This window comes from Hylobates moloch, unplaced genomic scaffold (genome assembly GCF_009828535.3).
Source record: "Hylobates moloch isolate HMO894 unplaced genomic scaffold, HMol_V3 SCAFFOLD_12, whole genome shotgun sequence".
NCBI classification, from domain to species: domain Eukaryota; kingdom Metazoa; phylum Chordata; class Mammalia; order Primates; family Hylobatidae; genus Hylobates; species Hylobates moloch.
In genome coordinates, this window is record NW_026652287.1 from 49,503,324 (window position 1) to 49,520,503 (window position 17,180).

Sequence of the window (17,180 nt, forward strand, 5' to 3'; positions counted from 1 at the left end):
AAAGGAAGAAAGGAAGAAAGGAAGAAAGGAAGAAAGGAAGAAAGGAAGAAAGGAAGAAAGGAAGAAAGGAAGAAAGGAAGAAAGAAAGAAAGAAAAGCCAGTTTTCTACAGATTGGCGTAATGACAGAGGCACACTTGTTGATGTCACTTGCACAAGAGGGAAGCCCTTTCCTCACCCTCTGATGAGTGGAGGTGAGGAGGTAGCAGGGCCCCAGCCCTGGTGGTGCCCTGACTGCTGTCACCAGCCAGTGGGCTTGAGCAGGAGGCTCTGGGCCCTGTGCCTGTTTCTTCACCCGAGAGACAAAACGTTCCCGTCTGTCAACTACCCTCAAAGGCAGCTGGAGAGACAGACTGAGCTCCTGGCTGCTGTTCCAAGTACCCAGCCTCCAATCAACAGATATCACCGGCCTACTATGTGCCAGCAGCCCAGATTTCAGGGGCTGGGAACCCAGCAGGGAGCAGGAAAGACAGAGCTCCTCGACCCTCCCAGAGCCCACAGTGTGGCAATCATAGGACAAAATGGTGGCTTTGGAGCCCATGGTCTGATCCAGACGCCTGCTCTCCATGGGGGTCTGACCGGTTGTTTTACCTCTCTCCCTCTCAGTTTCCTCATCTAGAAACAAGCACAGGGACGATGGCACCATTGTTGGTCCCATAAACACTCCCTCATTCCTGCATCAGACCTGTGCCCCAAATCTCTCCCCAGGGCCCAGAGCTGCCTGCCTGGGCCCACTCACTGGTGAGGGCAGTCAGGGTACCACCAGGGCTGGGGTCCCGTTGCCACCTGTTCTGGGAGACCAGGTTACCAGAATCAGGGAAGTGGGGGGCAGGGCATGGTGGCTCACGCCTGTAATCCCAGCACTTTGGGGGGCCGAGATGGGTGGATCACTAGAGGCCAGGAGTTCGAGACCAGCCTGGCCAACATGGTGAAACCCTGTCTCTACTAAAAATATAAAAAAATTAGCCAGGCTTGGTGGTTTGCACCTGTAATCCCAGCTACTTGGGAGGCTGAGGCAGGAGAATTGCTTGAGCCCAGGTGGCGGAAGCTGCAGTGAGCCAAGATCATGCCATCACTCCAGCCTGGGTGACAAAGTGGGACTCCACCTCAAGAAAAAATAAAATAAAACAAAGAATCAGGGAAGTGAGGCTCTGAGAAGGCAGGGGGGTGCCAGGAAGCTGTTGAAGATGGTGCTGGGAGAGAGGGCCTGTGCAGAGGGTGGGGGCAGGACACTGGTCCACGCAGTGTGCGGCCAGTCAGAGAGGCTGCACCCAGCTGCTTCCTCCAGGCCTGTTGGAACAGAGGAGGGAAAAGACAAAAGGAGGCACAGGCGCCCTCTTCCTCCTGTCCTTTATTCCCAGCCCAGTGAAGGTGATTCATCCCACCACTGTGGGTGCCACCTGACTTCCATGAGCGTGTCACACTATGTCCTAATTTTCTGTGTGCCTGGGTGCCCAGCTGCAGTTGAGCTGACCTGGAGGGTGGGGCTCGGTTTTATTTATCTTGGTCCCAAGACAGCACACAGTAGCTCAGCAGACAGAATCTCATGGTGCCCCAGCCCCAGAGCTGGTCTTCTTTTTGACTGTACCTAAATGTGGGGTCTCACATGGCTTGGAGGGTTTCCTGCAAAGTCAAAGTCAGTTGACTCAACTGACACAGCCACAGCCCATCAGGCTCTGCCCACCGGGCACTCCCACCGCTGCTGTCCTGGCTCCCTGAAGGTGGCCTCAACCTGACGGCTGCAAACACTATGCCTGCTTCTTCCCCCTGCTTCCTCTCCCACCTAGACCCTCACCTGTCCAAATAGCTACCCCACATACTCCTTCCACCCCCAGCCCTTTCTACTCTTCCTGAAACAACCTCAGGCCAGGTTTCTCTTGATCACTTCATGCCCATATCACAGAGACTGTCTCGGAGCTAGAACCTAGCTCCAAGCACTCCCTGTGTAAGCAGCCAGATCATCTAAAGGTGTCACTCCTCAAGAACCTGCCATAGCTCCCTACTGCCTCTCATAATGTGGCCCATGCTACTCTTCCTTCAACAGATGACTGCTGAGCACCTGAGTGCCAGGTGCAGCCTGGCAAACAAGGATGAATAAAACAGGCACAGTCTCTGCCCTTGTGGACCTAGTCTAGATGGTTGGGGAAGACAGACCATCAATCAACCCGGCAAAGAGAAAATTATAAACGGCTAAATGGAAAAGGTGTCCATCTCCACCAGTGGTAACAGAGAAGCTGGGCCAGTTTGTCAGGAAAGGCTTCCCTGAGGAAGTGATGCCCCAGCTGATATGAAGAGGTGTAGGGATTCACCAGAGGATGAATGGTTTGGAAAGAGCATTCCAGAGAGAGGGAACAGCAGATGCAAAGGCCTTGAGGCAAGATGAAGGACCGCCTGCGCAGATGACAGAAAGAGGGGCCAGGGGGCCATAGGGCAGAGGGAATGAGGACTGCAGGCCTGGGAAACATGGGGAGCAGGTGTGCTGTCAGCTGCCGGTAGCAGCGCCTGATCCAGCCTGGCTGGTGTGCCCAAGAGGAGAAGTGACTTTATGTCAGCCTGACCTGCAGGCAGTCAGTAAACAGATTCTGTTATCAGGTCTACATTCCACACCACAGGCAGTGCAGATGGAAATCTGAGACAAATGTCTGCAGTCATCTCTAACCTTTACTTTCACCCAACAGCTTGTAGTATCAAGAGCTGGGACTCCTATGAAGGGAAAAGCCCAAAGAAGCTCTAAGAGCTAATGGTCTGCACTCCGTGCAGAAGCAAACTTCAGGGCCACCACTCTGACCAGCGGTAAAGCCCAGTCCAGTGCGGACAGTGGGCAGGTCTCAGCTCCTCAGCCCCCATCAGCCACTGGCCACTCTCTGGGCAAGCAGACATCCTGTCAGTTGGGCCAATTTGTAGCCCAGACACAAACTCTCATGTCTTATTTACCAAAAGACCTTCCTTTCATCCCTGAGCCGCCTAAATTAAAAGAAGGACATGAACCCCAAAGTCCCAGCTGCATGTTTTGGCCCTTTGACCTAGACCTGCAGCCTCTCAGCTCTGGCTCAGTCCTCTTTGCCTCCATGTGAAAGGCCATTCCCCATGGCCTAGACCAGGGGTGTCCAATCTTTTGGCTTCCCTGGGCCACACTAGAATTGTTTTAGGCCACACATAAAATACACTAACACTAACACTAACGATAGCTGATGAGCTTAAAAAAATTCACGGGTGGGCATGGTGGCTCACGCCTGTAATCCCAGCACTTTGGGAGGCCGAGGCGGGCAGATCACGAGGTCAGGAGATCAAGACCATTCTGCCTAACCGGTGAAACTCCGTCTCTACTAAAAATACAAAAAATTAGCCAGGTGTGGTGGCAGGTGCCTGTAGTTCCAGCTATGCAGGAGGCTGAGGCAGTAGAATGGCGTGAACCCGGGAGGCAGAGCTTGCAGTAAGCCGAGATAGCGCCACTGCACTCCAGCCTGGGCAACAGAGCGAGACTCCATCTCAAAAAAAAAAAAAAATTTCACAAGAAAACCTCATAATGTTTTAGGAAAGTTTACAAATTTGTGCTGGGCTGCATTCAAAGCCATCCTGGGCCACATGCAGGCATGGGTTGGACAAGCTTGGCCTACACCAAACACACCCTCTCCTCCATACAACCATGTCTAACACCCAAATGGAAGCCAGTCATCTGCCCCTCCTGCAGCTTGGACCATCCGTGACCTGAGCCTCTGCTGTGGGCTGGGCCTGGACAACTCAATTCTGCATGGGCCAGGAGCACTGATTACCACTCTGGCAGGGAAACCTCTGGATTCTCCTAAAGACAACTGGCTGGGAATGGTGGCTCACACCTGTAATCTCAGCGCTTTGGAGGCAGAGGCAGGAGGATCACTTGAGGTCAGGAATTCGAAACCAGCCCGGGCAACACAGCAAGATCCTGTCTCTACAAAAAAATTAAAAATTAGCCAAGTGTGGTGTTGCATGCCTGTAGTCTCAGTTCCTTGGGAGACTAAGGCAGGAGGATCACTTGAGGCCAAGAGTCGAGGCTGCAATGAGCTTTGATTGCACCACTGTACTCCAGCATAGGCAATAGAGCAAGATCGTGTCTCTAAAGGAAAAAGAAAGACAATAAGCAGGCCTTTCCATGTCCCTCTCTACCTTTTAATGAGATGAGATTAAAGCAATAAAATAAAAACTCAGACTACATGATATCTAATAACTAGGTATAAAAACAAATGAGGTTAGGAGATGTCATAAACTTTAAAAAACAAAAACAAAAAAAAAAACTTTCCAAGACAAGAAACTATGGTGCAATGAAGAGGCCTGAACCTGTGTCAGAAAAGCCATGTCAGCCTGAACTCACTGGGTACAAACTTGGGCAAGGGACATAACAATCTCTGGCCTCACTTTCTCTCTCTTTTTTTTTTTTTTTTTGATACAGGGTCTTGCTCTGTCACCCAGGCTGGAGTACAGTGGTGCAATCTTGGCTCACTGCAACCTCTGCCTTTCAGGTCCAAGCAATTCTCCTGCCTCAACCTCCTGAGTAGCTGGGACTATAAGCATGTGCCACCACGCCTGGCTAATTTTTGTATTTTAGTAGAGACGGGGTTTCACCATGTTGGCCAGGCTGGTCTTGAACTCCCGACCTCCAGTGATCTACCCTTCTTGGCCTCCAGTGATCTGCCCCTCTTGCCCCTATACACTGAAGATAATACTGGCCAGAGTGACCGGGAGGATGAACCAGGCAATCTAAGATGTTTTCTTTACTCAGTCCTTCCAGCCTGGTGCTGAGACCTTTCCTGACCTGCACATCAGATTGGAACCTGCCCTGCTCTACTCATCTCACAGCATCAATCCCCACCGGATGAACCACACATTGGCTCATTTCTTTATATCCGGGCCCCTCCCAAGGATGTCAGCCCCGTGAGGCGGCACTGCCTTCAGGTTCACTGTTCCATCCACTGCCCAGAAAGTGCCCAGCAAAAAGAAGATGCCAAATAAATACTCACTGAACGAACAGTGTGATCTACAAAAGGAAGGCATGAGGGCCAGGCGTGGTGCCTCGTGCCTCTAATCCCAGCACTTTGGGAGGCTGAGGCAGACGGATCACATGAGGTCAGGAGTTCGAGACCAGCCTAGGCAACATGGTGAAACCCCGTCTCTACTAAAAATACAAAAATTAGCTGGGCGTGGTGGTGGGCACCTGTAATCCCAGCTACTCAGGAGGCTGAGACAGGAGAATCGCTTGAATCCAGGAGGCGGAGGTTGCAGTGAGCCAAGACAGCGCCATTGCACTCCATCCTGGGTGACATGAGTGAAACTCTGCCTCAAAAAAAAAAAAAGGAAGGCACTGAGAGCACACGCATCACACGGCAGGGTCCTGACACTCTACTGTGACAAAGCGTCAAGCGAGTCCACAGTACCATTCTGCAGATGAGAAAACTAAGGTACAGAAAGTATTTGCAGGACTGAGGGCAGTGAAGGAATATCTGGGAATCCAAACAAACATCTAAGGACCTAAACATTGAAAAGCAGGCACCACTGCACCTGATGGTGCTTGCTTTTCTTTTCTTTTTTTTTTTTTTGAGACGGAGTCTCACTTTGTTGCCCAGGCTAGAGTGTGCAGTGGCGTGATCTTGGCTCACTGCAACCTCCGCCTCCTGGGTTCAAGTGATTCTCCTGCCTCAGGGTCCCGAGTAGCTGGGATTACAGGCATCCGCCACCAAGCCCGGCTAATTTTTTGTATTTTTAGTAGAGATGAGGTTTCACCATGTTGGCCAGGCTGGTCTCGAACTCTTGACCTCAGGTGATCCACCTGCCTCAGCCTCCCAAAGTGCTAGGATTATAGGCGTCAGCCACTGCGCCTGGCCCAGAAAGTGGTTTTAAAGTTCAGAATGGGGGTGGAGGGGTCTTGCCCAGTGAGAATCTATTTAGTCGAAACAACAACAACAACAACAACAAAAAAAAAAAAACAGGCCAGTGCAGGTCAATAAGTGACAGTCAGGGAATTCTGGATCTTTCAGGAGTGGATTTTACTCTAAAACTTCGTTCTCATCAATTTAGACTGCATCGCCATTAGCATTCTACTAAGATAGACTAGCAATTATTTCAGATGAAGAAAAGAAACAAGGGACAAGAGGACAAGTAAGTGTCTGAGCCACTCAGCATTCATTCCAGACACACTGGCGGTGTGCTGCTCTGGGAGGGGTGCCCAGCAGGCCGTCTGGAACAGCAGGGCTCTGCAGCAGGAGGACGCAGGTGTGACCTCAGCTCTGCGCCCACCAACTATGAGACTTCAGCCAGTTACTCTATTTCTGTGGGTCTTGGTTTCCTCACTTGTAAAAGGGGAATATATAAAAGCCTCCTAGAATGGAGGCACCTACCAAAATACAGCAAAAGCTCCTAGATGAAGAATGCATGACAAGGGGGAAAGGAGGAAGGTGTAGCTCTTTGGGCCCAGGGCAGTCTCTCCTCATCACTGAGCCCAGTTATCATGCGCTTCCTAGGTACAGCGGTCACAAAAGGGACCCACGGAAGGTACAACGGAGAGAACTCTCATTCGGGTGGGGCTAAGGGAAGACAACACAGAGGAGGCCTCAGAGACCGTGCTTCAGGGCAGGCAGCACGCGGCAGGAGCTCACAGTGATGTTCCAGCAACTGGAGCAACACAGCTAAGGATGCTGAGGCTAGAAAGTGTTGCCAAGAGCCAAAAGTGCAGGAAAGGGACCCAGCAAGGTTAGGTGGAGTCGATTCAGGGCTTACTAAGCTCATCAAAGCTGACTTTTTTTGAGACTGAGTCTCATCCTGTCGCCCAGGCTGGGGTGAAGTGGCGCGATCTCAGCTCACTGCAACCTCCGTCACCTGGTTTCAAGCGATTCTCGTGCCTCAGCCTCCCAAGTAGCTGGGATTATAGGTGTTTGCCACTGTGCCTGGCTAACTTTTGTATTTTTAGTACAGACAGGGTTTTGCTATGTTGGCCAGGCTGGTCTCGAACTCCTGGCCTCAAGCAATCCATCTGCCTCAGCCTCCTAAGATGCTGGGATTATAGGCGTGAGCCACAGCGCCCAGCCGTAAACTGACTTCTTTCGGAGGAAGGGGAATGGGAGCTGTGAAAGGCTTCTGGAACAGGGGAACATGTTTTTTTTTTTTTTTTTTTTTTTTTTTTGGAGTCTCGCTCTGTCGCCCAGGCTGGAGTGCAGTGGCGCAATCTCGGCTCACTGCAAGCTCCGCCTCCCGGGTTCACGCCATTCTCCTGCCTCAGCCTCTCCCAGTAGCTGGGACTACAGGCGCCCGCCACCACGCCCGGCTAATTTTTTGTATTTTTAGTAGAGATGGGGTTTCATCATGGTCTCAATCTCCTGACATCGTGATCCGCCCGCCTCGGCCTCCCAAAGTGCTGGGATTACAAGCGTGAGCCACCGCGCCCAGCAGGGGAACATGTTTTAGATGAATCCTAGCCAGATGCAGTGGCTGACCTCTGTAATTCCAATACTTTAGGAGGCTGAGATAGAAGGATTACTTGAGGCTAGGGGTTTAAGACCTGTCTAGGCAACATAGCAAGACTTCATCTCTACAAAAAAAAATGTTTAATTAGCTGGGTATGATTGATGCGCTCCTGTAGTCCCAGCTACTTGAGAGGCCAAGGTGGGAGAATTGCTTGAGCCCAGGAGTTTGAGGTTGCAGTGAGCTATGATCCTACCACTGCACTCCAGCCTGGGGGACAGAGCGAGACCCTGTCTCAAAAAACAAAAAGAAGATGACTTCCACAGTGGCGTGGGATTAAATGGGAGGGAGTGGACAAGTAGTAAGTAGGATGGCCCAGCCTACTTTGGGGCATGGCAAGGAAATGGCCTATTCCAGAGTCCAGCAGGCTGGCAGAGGTGCAGGAGAGAGACACCTTCTGGACTCCAGAAGGCAGGTTTGGAGTCCTCTGCATAGAAGCTCCAGGGAGGGAGCACACAGATAAGATGCAGGTGGGGAGGCTGAAATTAGGGGACAAGAGGGAGAGACTGAAAGGTGAGAGGATGAAGAGTGAAGACCGATGGGCTCCAGTGTTGCGGAGTTCGAGGAGGATCGGCTGCAGCCACAGGGCACCGGGGTTAAGGACAGAGGGGCCACTGGTAACCTCGGGGAGTACAAGGAGGGAAGAGATCTGGATGCATTTCCACGGAAGGCTTTTGGAAAGCAGAAGAGAGCTGAGCAGGGCGACAGGGAGACACACAGATCACTGAGATGCTGTTGGGGAAAAAAAAATCACTCCTAAAGAGGCAGGAGTGCAGAGACCTTTCGAATTTACATTGATATTCAGGGTCAGAAAAGAGTATATAAGGAAGGAGATTCTAAGATGATGTCGAGGAGTACAGAACAGACTGAAAAAGATGGGATGCGGATAGGAAAAGTGCAGACAGGAGTGAGAGTGGAGAAAACACACCCCTCCTCCCCTAGGCTAGCCCACTGGGTTATCCACTTTGCTCACCTTCACCTGGCCATCTGCTTGCCAAGTGTGCTCTGTCACCTAAATCCAACCAGATCACAGCTACCTGCTGCAGGGTGCTTCCCTGTTGCCCCCAACCAAAAATTTTGGAATCATACCCTTGGTTCCCCCAGAGTTATCTGTGAACCCAAGTGATCTCCTGAGCTAGACAGTAAGGGCCTGGGAGGGCCATGCCTCACACCTCGGCCAACAGTAACCCATGGTGTAGATTTTCACTCGAGAGCAAGTGTAGAGAAGTGCTGACATTTCCAAACGAAGAAAACCAGGCCACGCCTTCATTCAACAAATGTATAGGGAAAGGAACAGGAAGAGGCTAAGTAGTCAGTGACCTGGCCGGGTGCAGTGGCTCACGCCTGTAATCCCAGCACTTTGGGAGGCCAAGGCGGGTGGATCACTCGAGGTCAGGAGTTTGACACCAGCCTGGCCAACGTGGTGAAACCCCGTCTCCACTAAAAAAAAAATACAGAAATTAGCCGGGTGTGGTGGCACGTGCCTGTAGTCCCAGCTACTCAGGAGGCTGAGGCAGGAGAATCACTTGAACTCGGGAGGCGGAGGTTGCAGTGAGCTGAGATCATGCCACTGCACTCCACCCTGGGTGACAGAGCAATATTCCATCTCAAAAAAAAAAAAAAAACTGGACAGAAAGTTTTAGAAAGATCCACACCTCCCAAACTGGGAGTGCTTAGTGCTTTCTTATGAAATGATCTTAGGTGATTTTCCTCGACTGCCGCCGTCCCCGTGCCCCACCCCCCGACTATATACTCTAAACTGCAGCACATAGCTATTAACACCTACTATCTGTAGGACACTTAACAGTTTACAGAGCACTTTCATGTCAGTAACAAGAACTTGCTAATTAATAATCACCGGGTTTTAGCACTGTTAACTTAGTGACAGTGTTGCAAACTGGCTAGCTGTGCACTTCTCTCTCCTTGGGTCAGCTAACCAGTCATGCAAGCATGCAACCGGCCTATCAGCTCTCTTTGGGTTTGGGATTCTTACTTGCTGCAGTCTCTACTCCCAAACGTCCAAATCTGGCAGAGATTAAATGATGACAGTAATTATAGGATCACTGAGTGCCTCTCATATGCTAGGCACTGTTCTAAGCGCTTTTTCACGTGCTTAGTTTTCACGTATCTCCATTTCCCAAAGGAAGCAACTGATGGGTGGAAAGGCTAAGAGCTTCAACCAAAGGCACAGAGAAATCGGGGCTGGAGCCAAGATTTGAACACATGATCTGACCCTGTGTCCTCACTCTTAATCACTATGCTGTGCTAGATCATTCTAGCAAAATGCTTATATGGTGCTTTGCACAACACAGCTATTCAGCAAATAAAGGCAGCTGTGATTAACATAACACAGGTAGTTTCTAGTTCCCACGAGTGTCACCTCCAGGAGAGCAGCGACCTTGTCTGGAAGAATGCAGCGCTCCCAGCACCTGACCCAAAGCACATTTGACGGATGGATAGAAAATGAATGAATGAAAGTCTCTCCCAAATAACAGAGCTGCCTACGCATGGCTCTTTTTCGCATGTCTGTGTCGCGCCATCGATACTGCCCCTTCGTAAGCGCATCAGGCGAATTTGAGGACACAGACAGGCGCCCGGAGACGTGCGATCTGCGCCCGGTGCAGGGGTGGCGGAAGCAGCTTCCAAGGGAGACAGGGGATCAGTCTGAGATCGCGCTGTTGCTGACGGATCCGGGCTCCGGCTAGGCTCTGCCTTGCACCCAGCAGGGACCCTGCCCGCCCGGGCGCCGGGACCGGCGGAAGACAAAGACTCGCCGGGCCGCCGCGCCGACAGAAACGCTCGCACCCCTCGCCCACCTCTCCGGGATGCAGCCCAGCGCCTCCGCGGGTCCCCGGCCTGGGAGCTTCAGTGGCCGCAGGGTCTGGGCCCTGGGCGGAGAGGACACGCGCTGCGCACCTCCTCGCCTCGCCGGTGCCCGCGAGGGTCGCTCGGGCACGGGAGGCCGCGGGCCACGGCCTGTCACCTTCAGGGCCGCCTGCCCACCCGCCCGCCGCAAGCCCTTCAGCACGCGCCGCCCCCGCCGCCGCCTGGCTGAGTTTCCCAGCGCCTCAGCCTCGCCGCACCGCTCCCCTCGCGCCCCGCACCCCGGCGCCGCCCCCAGGCCCGCCCGGCCCGTACCTGCTGGGAGAGGGGAAGGAGCGGCGCCGCCATCTTCCCGCGGACTCGGGCTCTGAGCGCCGGGGGAACGGGGGCGGGGCCGCAGCCGCGCGTGCGCACTGGGACGACGGGAGGGCGGTGCGCACGCAGCCTGTCCCGGGAGAAGGCGGGGCCGTAGGCAGGGCCACGCACGCGCAGTCAGGCCGGGAGGGGCGAGGGCGGGGCCGCGCACACGCAGCCGGGAGGGGCGGGGCCTGAGGCGTCTGCGTCTTCTGTGCTCTCTGGCCTGCTACCCCTGCTCCTCCTTCCAAAGTTGTTCGGACTCTCGTACCGCTGGCCGCTGTCAGAGTCGGCAATGGTCTGTCATCCCTCCAGCCCATGCCGAGGCCTGGTTCTCTGTTAGGGATGCCGTCCCCCTGCCAGTGCGCCTGGGGAGGCGGTCGCTCACGCCGCGGAGGGTCCGGACCCTCACCCTGCCCCGCAAGGCGCCCTGTTCCTAGGATCGCAGTGTGTGTGTGTATGCTAATCTGGGGGGACCCGCACCCTGCCCCCCTCACCCTGCCCCGCAAAGCGTCCTGTTCCTAGGATAGCTGTTTGTGTGTGTTTTATAATCTGGGTCTGCCCCTTAGGGTTTTGGCTAAGCTCAGGCGCAGGACTTCACCTCTCTGTGCCGCTGCAGCACCCACAGTGCCAGGTGCCAGGCATGATTCCCCAGCTGCTCTGTGTGTCTTGGCAAGTAGTTGAACTCGCCTCTCTGGGCCCCTAGGCCCCTCTTCTGAAAAGAGAGAATGGTAATACGTGTTTGCTGGTGTTACACATCTATGTGTCTCACTGCCCGGCACAGAGCAGCAGGCACCTGAGGCTTGCTGGAGTATGGTTATTGGAGGAAAAGCCCTACTCTAGAGAACTTTTTTAAATTTTATTTTGTCTCACTCTGTCATCCAGGCTGGAGTGCAGTGGCACGATCTCGGCTCACCGCAACCTCGCCTCTCAGGTTCAAGTGATTCTCATACCTCAGCCTCCTGAGTAGCTGGTATTACAGGCATGTGCCACCATGCCTGGCTAATTTTTGTATTTGTATTTTTGTTTTATTTTTGAGATGGAGTCTTGCTCTGTCGCCCAGGCTGGAATGCAGTGACATGATTTCCACTCACTGCAACCTCCACCTCCCAGGTTCAAGCAATTCTCCTCTCTCAGCCTCCCTAGTAGCTGGGATTACAGGCGCCTGCCAACACGCCTGGCTAATTTTTGTATTTTTAGGAGAGACAGGGTTTCACCATGTTGGCCAGGCTGGTCTCAAACTCCTGACCTCAGGTGATCCGCCTGCCTCAGCCTCCCAAAGTGCTGGGATTACAGATGTGAGCCACCTCGCCCGGCCAAATTTTTGTATTTGTAATAGAGATGGGGTTTCACCATGTTGGCCAGGCTGGTCTTGAACTCCTGACCTCAAGCAGTCTGCCCGCCTTGGCCTCCCAAAGTGCTGGGATTACAGGGCATTTATTTATTCAAATGCTCCAGCCTGGGTGACAGAGCGAGACACCGTCTCAAAAAATAAAATAAAAATAAATATACGGCCGGGCGTGGTGGCTCAAGCCTGTAATCCCAGCACTTTGGGAGGTCGAGGCGGGCGGATCACAAGGTCAGGAGATCGAGACCATCCTGGCTAACACGGTGAAACCCCGTCTCTACTAAAAATACAAAAAATTAGCCGGGCGTGTTGGCGGGCGCCTGTAGTCCCAGCTACTTGGGAGGCTGAGGCAGGAGAATGGCGTGAACCCGGGAGGCGGAGCTTGCAGTGAGCCGAGATTGCGCCACTGCACTCCAGCCTGGGGGACAGAGCGAGACTCCGTCTCAAAGAAAAAAAAAATTAAATAAATAAATAAATAAATAAATAAATAAATAAATATACATTGCCTTCCATTGGCTATGGGCACCCAGCACATACACCTCCAGGGCCAATTTCTTGGTTTTTTTGTTTTTTTGTTTTTTTTTTATTAATTTTTTTGCACACAAAAACAATAAACATTTTCTAAAAATACATACAAACAAAAAGATGCGTATCAAACATATTAGGAAGGTTGCACATGGGAAGACGGGGAATAGAAATGGGGAGTGGGAATTAAAATAAATGAGAGAGGGACTTTATATGGATCAGTGATAATAACTCAATCCTCTGACGAAGAAGGAGAAGGAAGAGGAAGAAAAAGAAAGTGCGATAAAGGATCAGAAAGGGAGGAAAATAGAAAAAAATAGAGTATGACTCCAGGGTAGACCTGTTTTGTTGTCACTGAGTTGGTTGGTTGGTTTGTCTGTTGTATTTTTCATATGTTTCGCCATGTTGGCCAGACTGGTCTCGAACTCCTAGCCCGAAGTGATCAACCCGCCTCGACCCCCAGAGTGCCAGGACCACAGGCGTGAGCCACCACGTCCAGCCCCCACATTGCTTCTGGCCTCCGTGGTAGACCTCCCAGACAGGGCGGTCGGGCAGAGGCGCTCTCCAGGGCCAATTTCTATAAACAGAGTGAAGAAGGAAGTCCGAGCAGGCAACTTGACCATAGCAGCACAGGGTTTCTTCAGGGAAGGTTGGCCTCGCCTTACCAGGCATCCTATGATGGAGGCACAGTGTGTCTGGCCTGGCACCGGTTCCCAGCAAGCAAGTCAGAAGGCCGGCAATCTCAGGTGTGGGGACACAGCCTCCCGTCCGTCTCCTCCTATCTGGTGTTTCACAAGCAGCTGCTCCAGCATCTTCAGTGACTCAGGGTGCCTCCTGCCGCTCAGATGAGCACTGCATGCTTTATGATTCATTCACCTGCCAAACACGTGTTGAGCACTCTACCTTGGGCCAGACTGTGGCCTAGACACAGGTGAACTAATTGTGCATCAGGTCAACACACTCTGTACCCCCGGTTGACAGTCTAGAGCAGGGAGCTGACTCATCCTGAAACCGTGTTAGAACCACCTCACAAGGGCTTGTTAAACACAAACTGGGGTTCTTAGGCTGATTGGTAGCTCTAGGTGAGACTTGAGATGTTTGCTTCCTTTTTTTTTTTTTTTTTTTTTTTTTTTTGAGACAGAGTCTCGCTGTGTCACCCAGGCTGGAGTGCAGTGGCATGATCTCGACTCACTGCAACCTCCACCTCCCAGGTTCAAGTGATTCTCATGCCTCAGCCTCCCGAGTAGCTGGAATTGCAGGCACCTGCCACCATGCCCGGCTAATTTTTGTGTTTTTAGTAGAATGGGGTTTCACCATGTTGGCCAGGCTGGTCTCCATCTCCTGACCTCGTGATCCACCTGCCTCAGCCTCCCAAAGTGCTGGGATTACAGGCGTGAGCCACCGAGCCTGGCCACGGGATTTGTTAGAAATCTAAACATCGTGAACCTCCAGCCTATTGTGGTTGAAACAATTCCCCCAGCTGCACCTGTGGCCAGGGGTATTGTTTAAAGGTATTTTTGGCCAGGTGTGGTGGCTCACCTGTAACCCCAGCACTTTGGGAGGCCAAGACAGGCAGATCACCTGAGGTCTGCAGTTTGAGACCAGCCTGCCCAACATGGTGAAACCTCATCTCTACTAAAAATACAAAAATTAGCCAGGCGTGGTGGCACATGCCTTTAGTCCCAGCCACTCAGGAGGCTGAGTCAGGAGAATCGCTTGAACCTAGGAGGCGGAGGTTGCAGTGAGCAGAGATGGCACCACTGCACTCTAGCCTGGGCAACAGAGCAAGACTCTGTCTCAAAAAAAAGAAGAAGAAGAAGGCTGGGTGCGGTGGCTTACGCCTATAATCCCAGCACTTTGGGAGGCCGAGGCAGGTGGATCACAAGGTCAGGAGATCGAGACCATCCTGGCTAACACGGTGAAACCCTGTCTCTACTAAAAAATACAAAAAATTAGCCGGGCATGGTGGTGGGCGTCTGTAGTCCCAGCTACTCGGGAGGCTGAGGCAGGGGAATGGCATGAACCCAGGAGGCGGAGCTTGCAGTGAGCCAAGATCAAGCCACTGCACTCCAGCCTGGGCAACAGAGCAAGACTCAGTCTCAAAAAAAAAAAAAAAAAAAAAAGAACAATGTATAGCCAATCAACAGCTTAGGTTATTCTATGTAAATCCGCAATAAACACTTTAGGAACTGCCCCTTCTTTTTCCTTTAAGAACCCACTTGTGGGCCAGGTGGGGTGGCTCACGCCTGTAACCCCAGCACTTTGGGAGGCCAAGGTGGGCAGATCACCTGAGGTCAGAAGTTCCAGACCAGCCTGGCCAACATGGCAAAACCTGTCTCTACTGAAAGTACACAAATTAGCCGGGCGTGGTGGCAGGCGCCTGTAATCCCAGCTACTCAGGAGGCTGAGGCAGGAGAATTGCTCGAGCCCAGGAGGCAGAGGTTTCAGTGAGCCAAGATCACACCATTGCAATCCAGCCTGGGCAACAAAAGCGAAACTCTGTCTCAAAAATAAATAAATAAATAAGACAAGAACCCACTTGTCGCCAGGTGCAGTGGCTTACACCTGTAATCCCAGCACTTTCGGAGGCTGAGGTGGGAGGATCATGAGGTCAGGAGTTGGAGACCAGCCTGGCCAATATGGTGAAACATCAATATGGTGAAACCCCATCTCTACTAAAAAAAAAATACAAAAATTAGCCAGATGTGGTGGTGCCTGCCTATAGTCCCAGCTACTCGGGAGGCTGAGGCCAGAGAATCACTTGAACCCGGGAGTTGGAGGTTGCAGTGACCCGAGATTGCACCACTGCACTCCAGCCTGGGTGACAGAGTGAGACTGTCTCAAAACAAAGTCAAAAACAAAAAGAACCCACTTGTAACTGTTGCTAATCAAAGCATACATTCAGGGCAACTTGAATCTATGTCTCCTGGACTGCAGTCCTCAACCTTGACCCAAACTCTCTACTTACATTAACTTTGCCTCAGCTTCTTTTGTTACATCTATAGAGTAATGAAGGTTTTTAACAGTCTCGAGTGCTTTATCAGTACATATTCCATAAGGAAAAGAGAAGTCCTTCTAGGTACTTCAAATAGAGGATATTGAATACAGGGGATTGAGCCAGGCTCTGTGGCTCACGCCTGTAATCCCAGCAATCCAGTTGAGACAGGTGGATTGAGACCAGCCTGGCCAACATGGAGAAACCCCATCTCTACTAAAAATACAAAAATTAACCCATTGCAGTGGCAGGTGCCTGTAATCCCAGCTACTCAGGAGGCTGAGGCAAGAGAATTGCTTGAACCTGGGAGGGGAAGGTTGCAATGAGCTGAGAACTCACCATTGCACTCCAACCTAGGTGACAGAGCGAGACTCTGTCTAAAAAATAAATAAATAAAAATAAATGAATACATAAATGACTACAGGGGACTGAATATAAAAGTGTTGGGGCTGGGCACGGTGGCTCACGCCTATAATCCCAGCACTTTGGGAGGCCGAGGTGGGTGGATCACGAGGTCAGGGGTTCGAGACCAGCCTGACCAACATGGTGAAACCCCGTCTCTACTAAAAATACAAAAAAATTAGCTGGGCGTGGTGGCGGGTGCCTGTAATCTCAGCTACTCAGGAGGCTGAGGCAGGAGAATTGCTTGAACCCGGGAGGCGGAGGTTGCAGTGAGCTGAGATCGCACCACTGCACTCCAGCCTGGACAACAGAGCAAGAATCTGTCTCAAAAAAAAAAAAAAAAGTGTTGGAAGTACTGGAAGAACAAAAGAGGAAGGTAAATTTACCTAAAGATTGGTAACTATATGAGGCTGCTAGCCTCTCTAGAGCTGAAAGATTAAAGCAGGGGAGGTGGCTGGGCATAGTGGCTCACGCCTGTAATCCCAGCACTTTGGGAGGCCGAGGCAGATGGATCACCTGAGGTCAGAAGTTTAAGACCAGCCTGGCCAACATGATGAAACCCTGTGTCTACTAAAAATACAAAAATTAGCCAGTTGTGGTGGTGGGCACCTGTAATCCCAGCTACTCGGGAGGATGAGGCAGGAGAATCACTTGAACCTGGGAGGCAGAGGTTGCAGTGAGCTGAGATCGCGCCACTGCACTCCAGTTTGGGCGACAAGAGCGAAACTCCGTCTCAAAATAAATAAATAAATAAAGCACGGGAGGACCCATAACCCACAATCACTGTGCCTACAGAAGGATCCCAGATGTGTTCACCCTTGCTAGCCACAGTTGCTTCCACCATGATTGCTAAAGTCACAGCTGTTGTTGTCACCACCACCTAAGCCACTGGCAGAAGTCTGAAAACAAATGATTTCTCCCCTCTTTCTGCCTCCCATCTTTGTTCTAATAAAGCATGATAGGAACGTTGCCAATTGGCAATGGCGTCCAGGAAATGTAGCATGCAGGCTTTAAGCACCAGTATCAGAGAGTCTAGAAGGGTGGTGGCCATAGAAACTCTCCAGCATCATCTTGTAAAAATAATACAAACTTGGCTGGGCGCAGTGGCTCACGCCTGTAATTCCAGCACTTTGGAGGGCCGAGGCAGGCGGTTCACGAGGTCAGGAATTCGAGATCAGCCTGGTCAACATGGTGAGACCCCATCTCTACTAAAAATACAAGGATTAGCCCGGTGTGGTGGCGGGCGC

The 17,180-nt window shown here is 51.8% G+C and overlaps 2 protein-coding genes across 11 annotated transcripts in view; both read right to left on the minus strand.

Annotated features, from left to right (window-relative positions):
- Positions 1 to 10,701, minus strand: part of EPS15L1 (epidermal growth factor receptor pathway substrate 15 like 1) — a 120,566-nt gene extending 109,865 nt beyond the window's left edge. For 6 of the 10 annotated variants that reach the window (XM_032170032.2, XM_032170029.2, XM_032170027.2 and 3 more), the window contains exon 1: positions 10,625 to 10,699. In XM_032170032.2, coding sequence (XP_032025923.1) covers positions 10,625 to 10,657 — 33 coding nt within the window. In that variant the 5' untranslated portion in view covers positions 10,658 to 10,699. Of the gene's footprint in view, positions 1 to 10,624 lie in introns of all 10 variants that reach the window. The other 4 variants (XM_032170028.2, XM_058424867.1, XM_032170026.2 and 1 more) reach the window with 3 other exon arrangements.
- Positions 10,702 to 12,563: 1,862 nt separating this feature from the next.
- Positions 12,564 to 17,180, minus strand: part of CALR3 (calreticulin 3) — a 28,467-nt gene continuing 23,850 nt past the window's right edge. The window contains exon 10 of the mRNA XM_058425243.1: positions 12,564 to 13,412. The gene's annotated coding sequence lies outside the window, so the exon portion shown is untranslated. The remainder of the gene's footprint in view (positions 13,413 to 17,180) is intronic.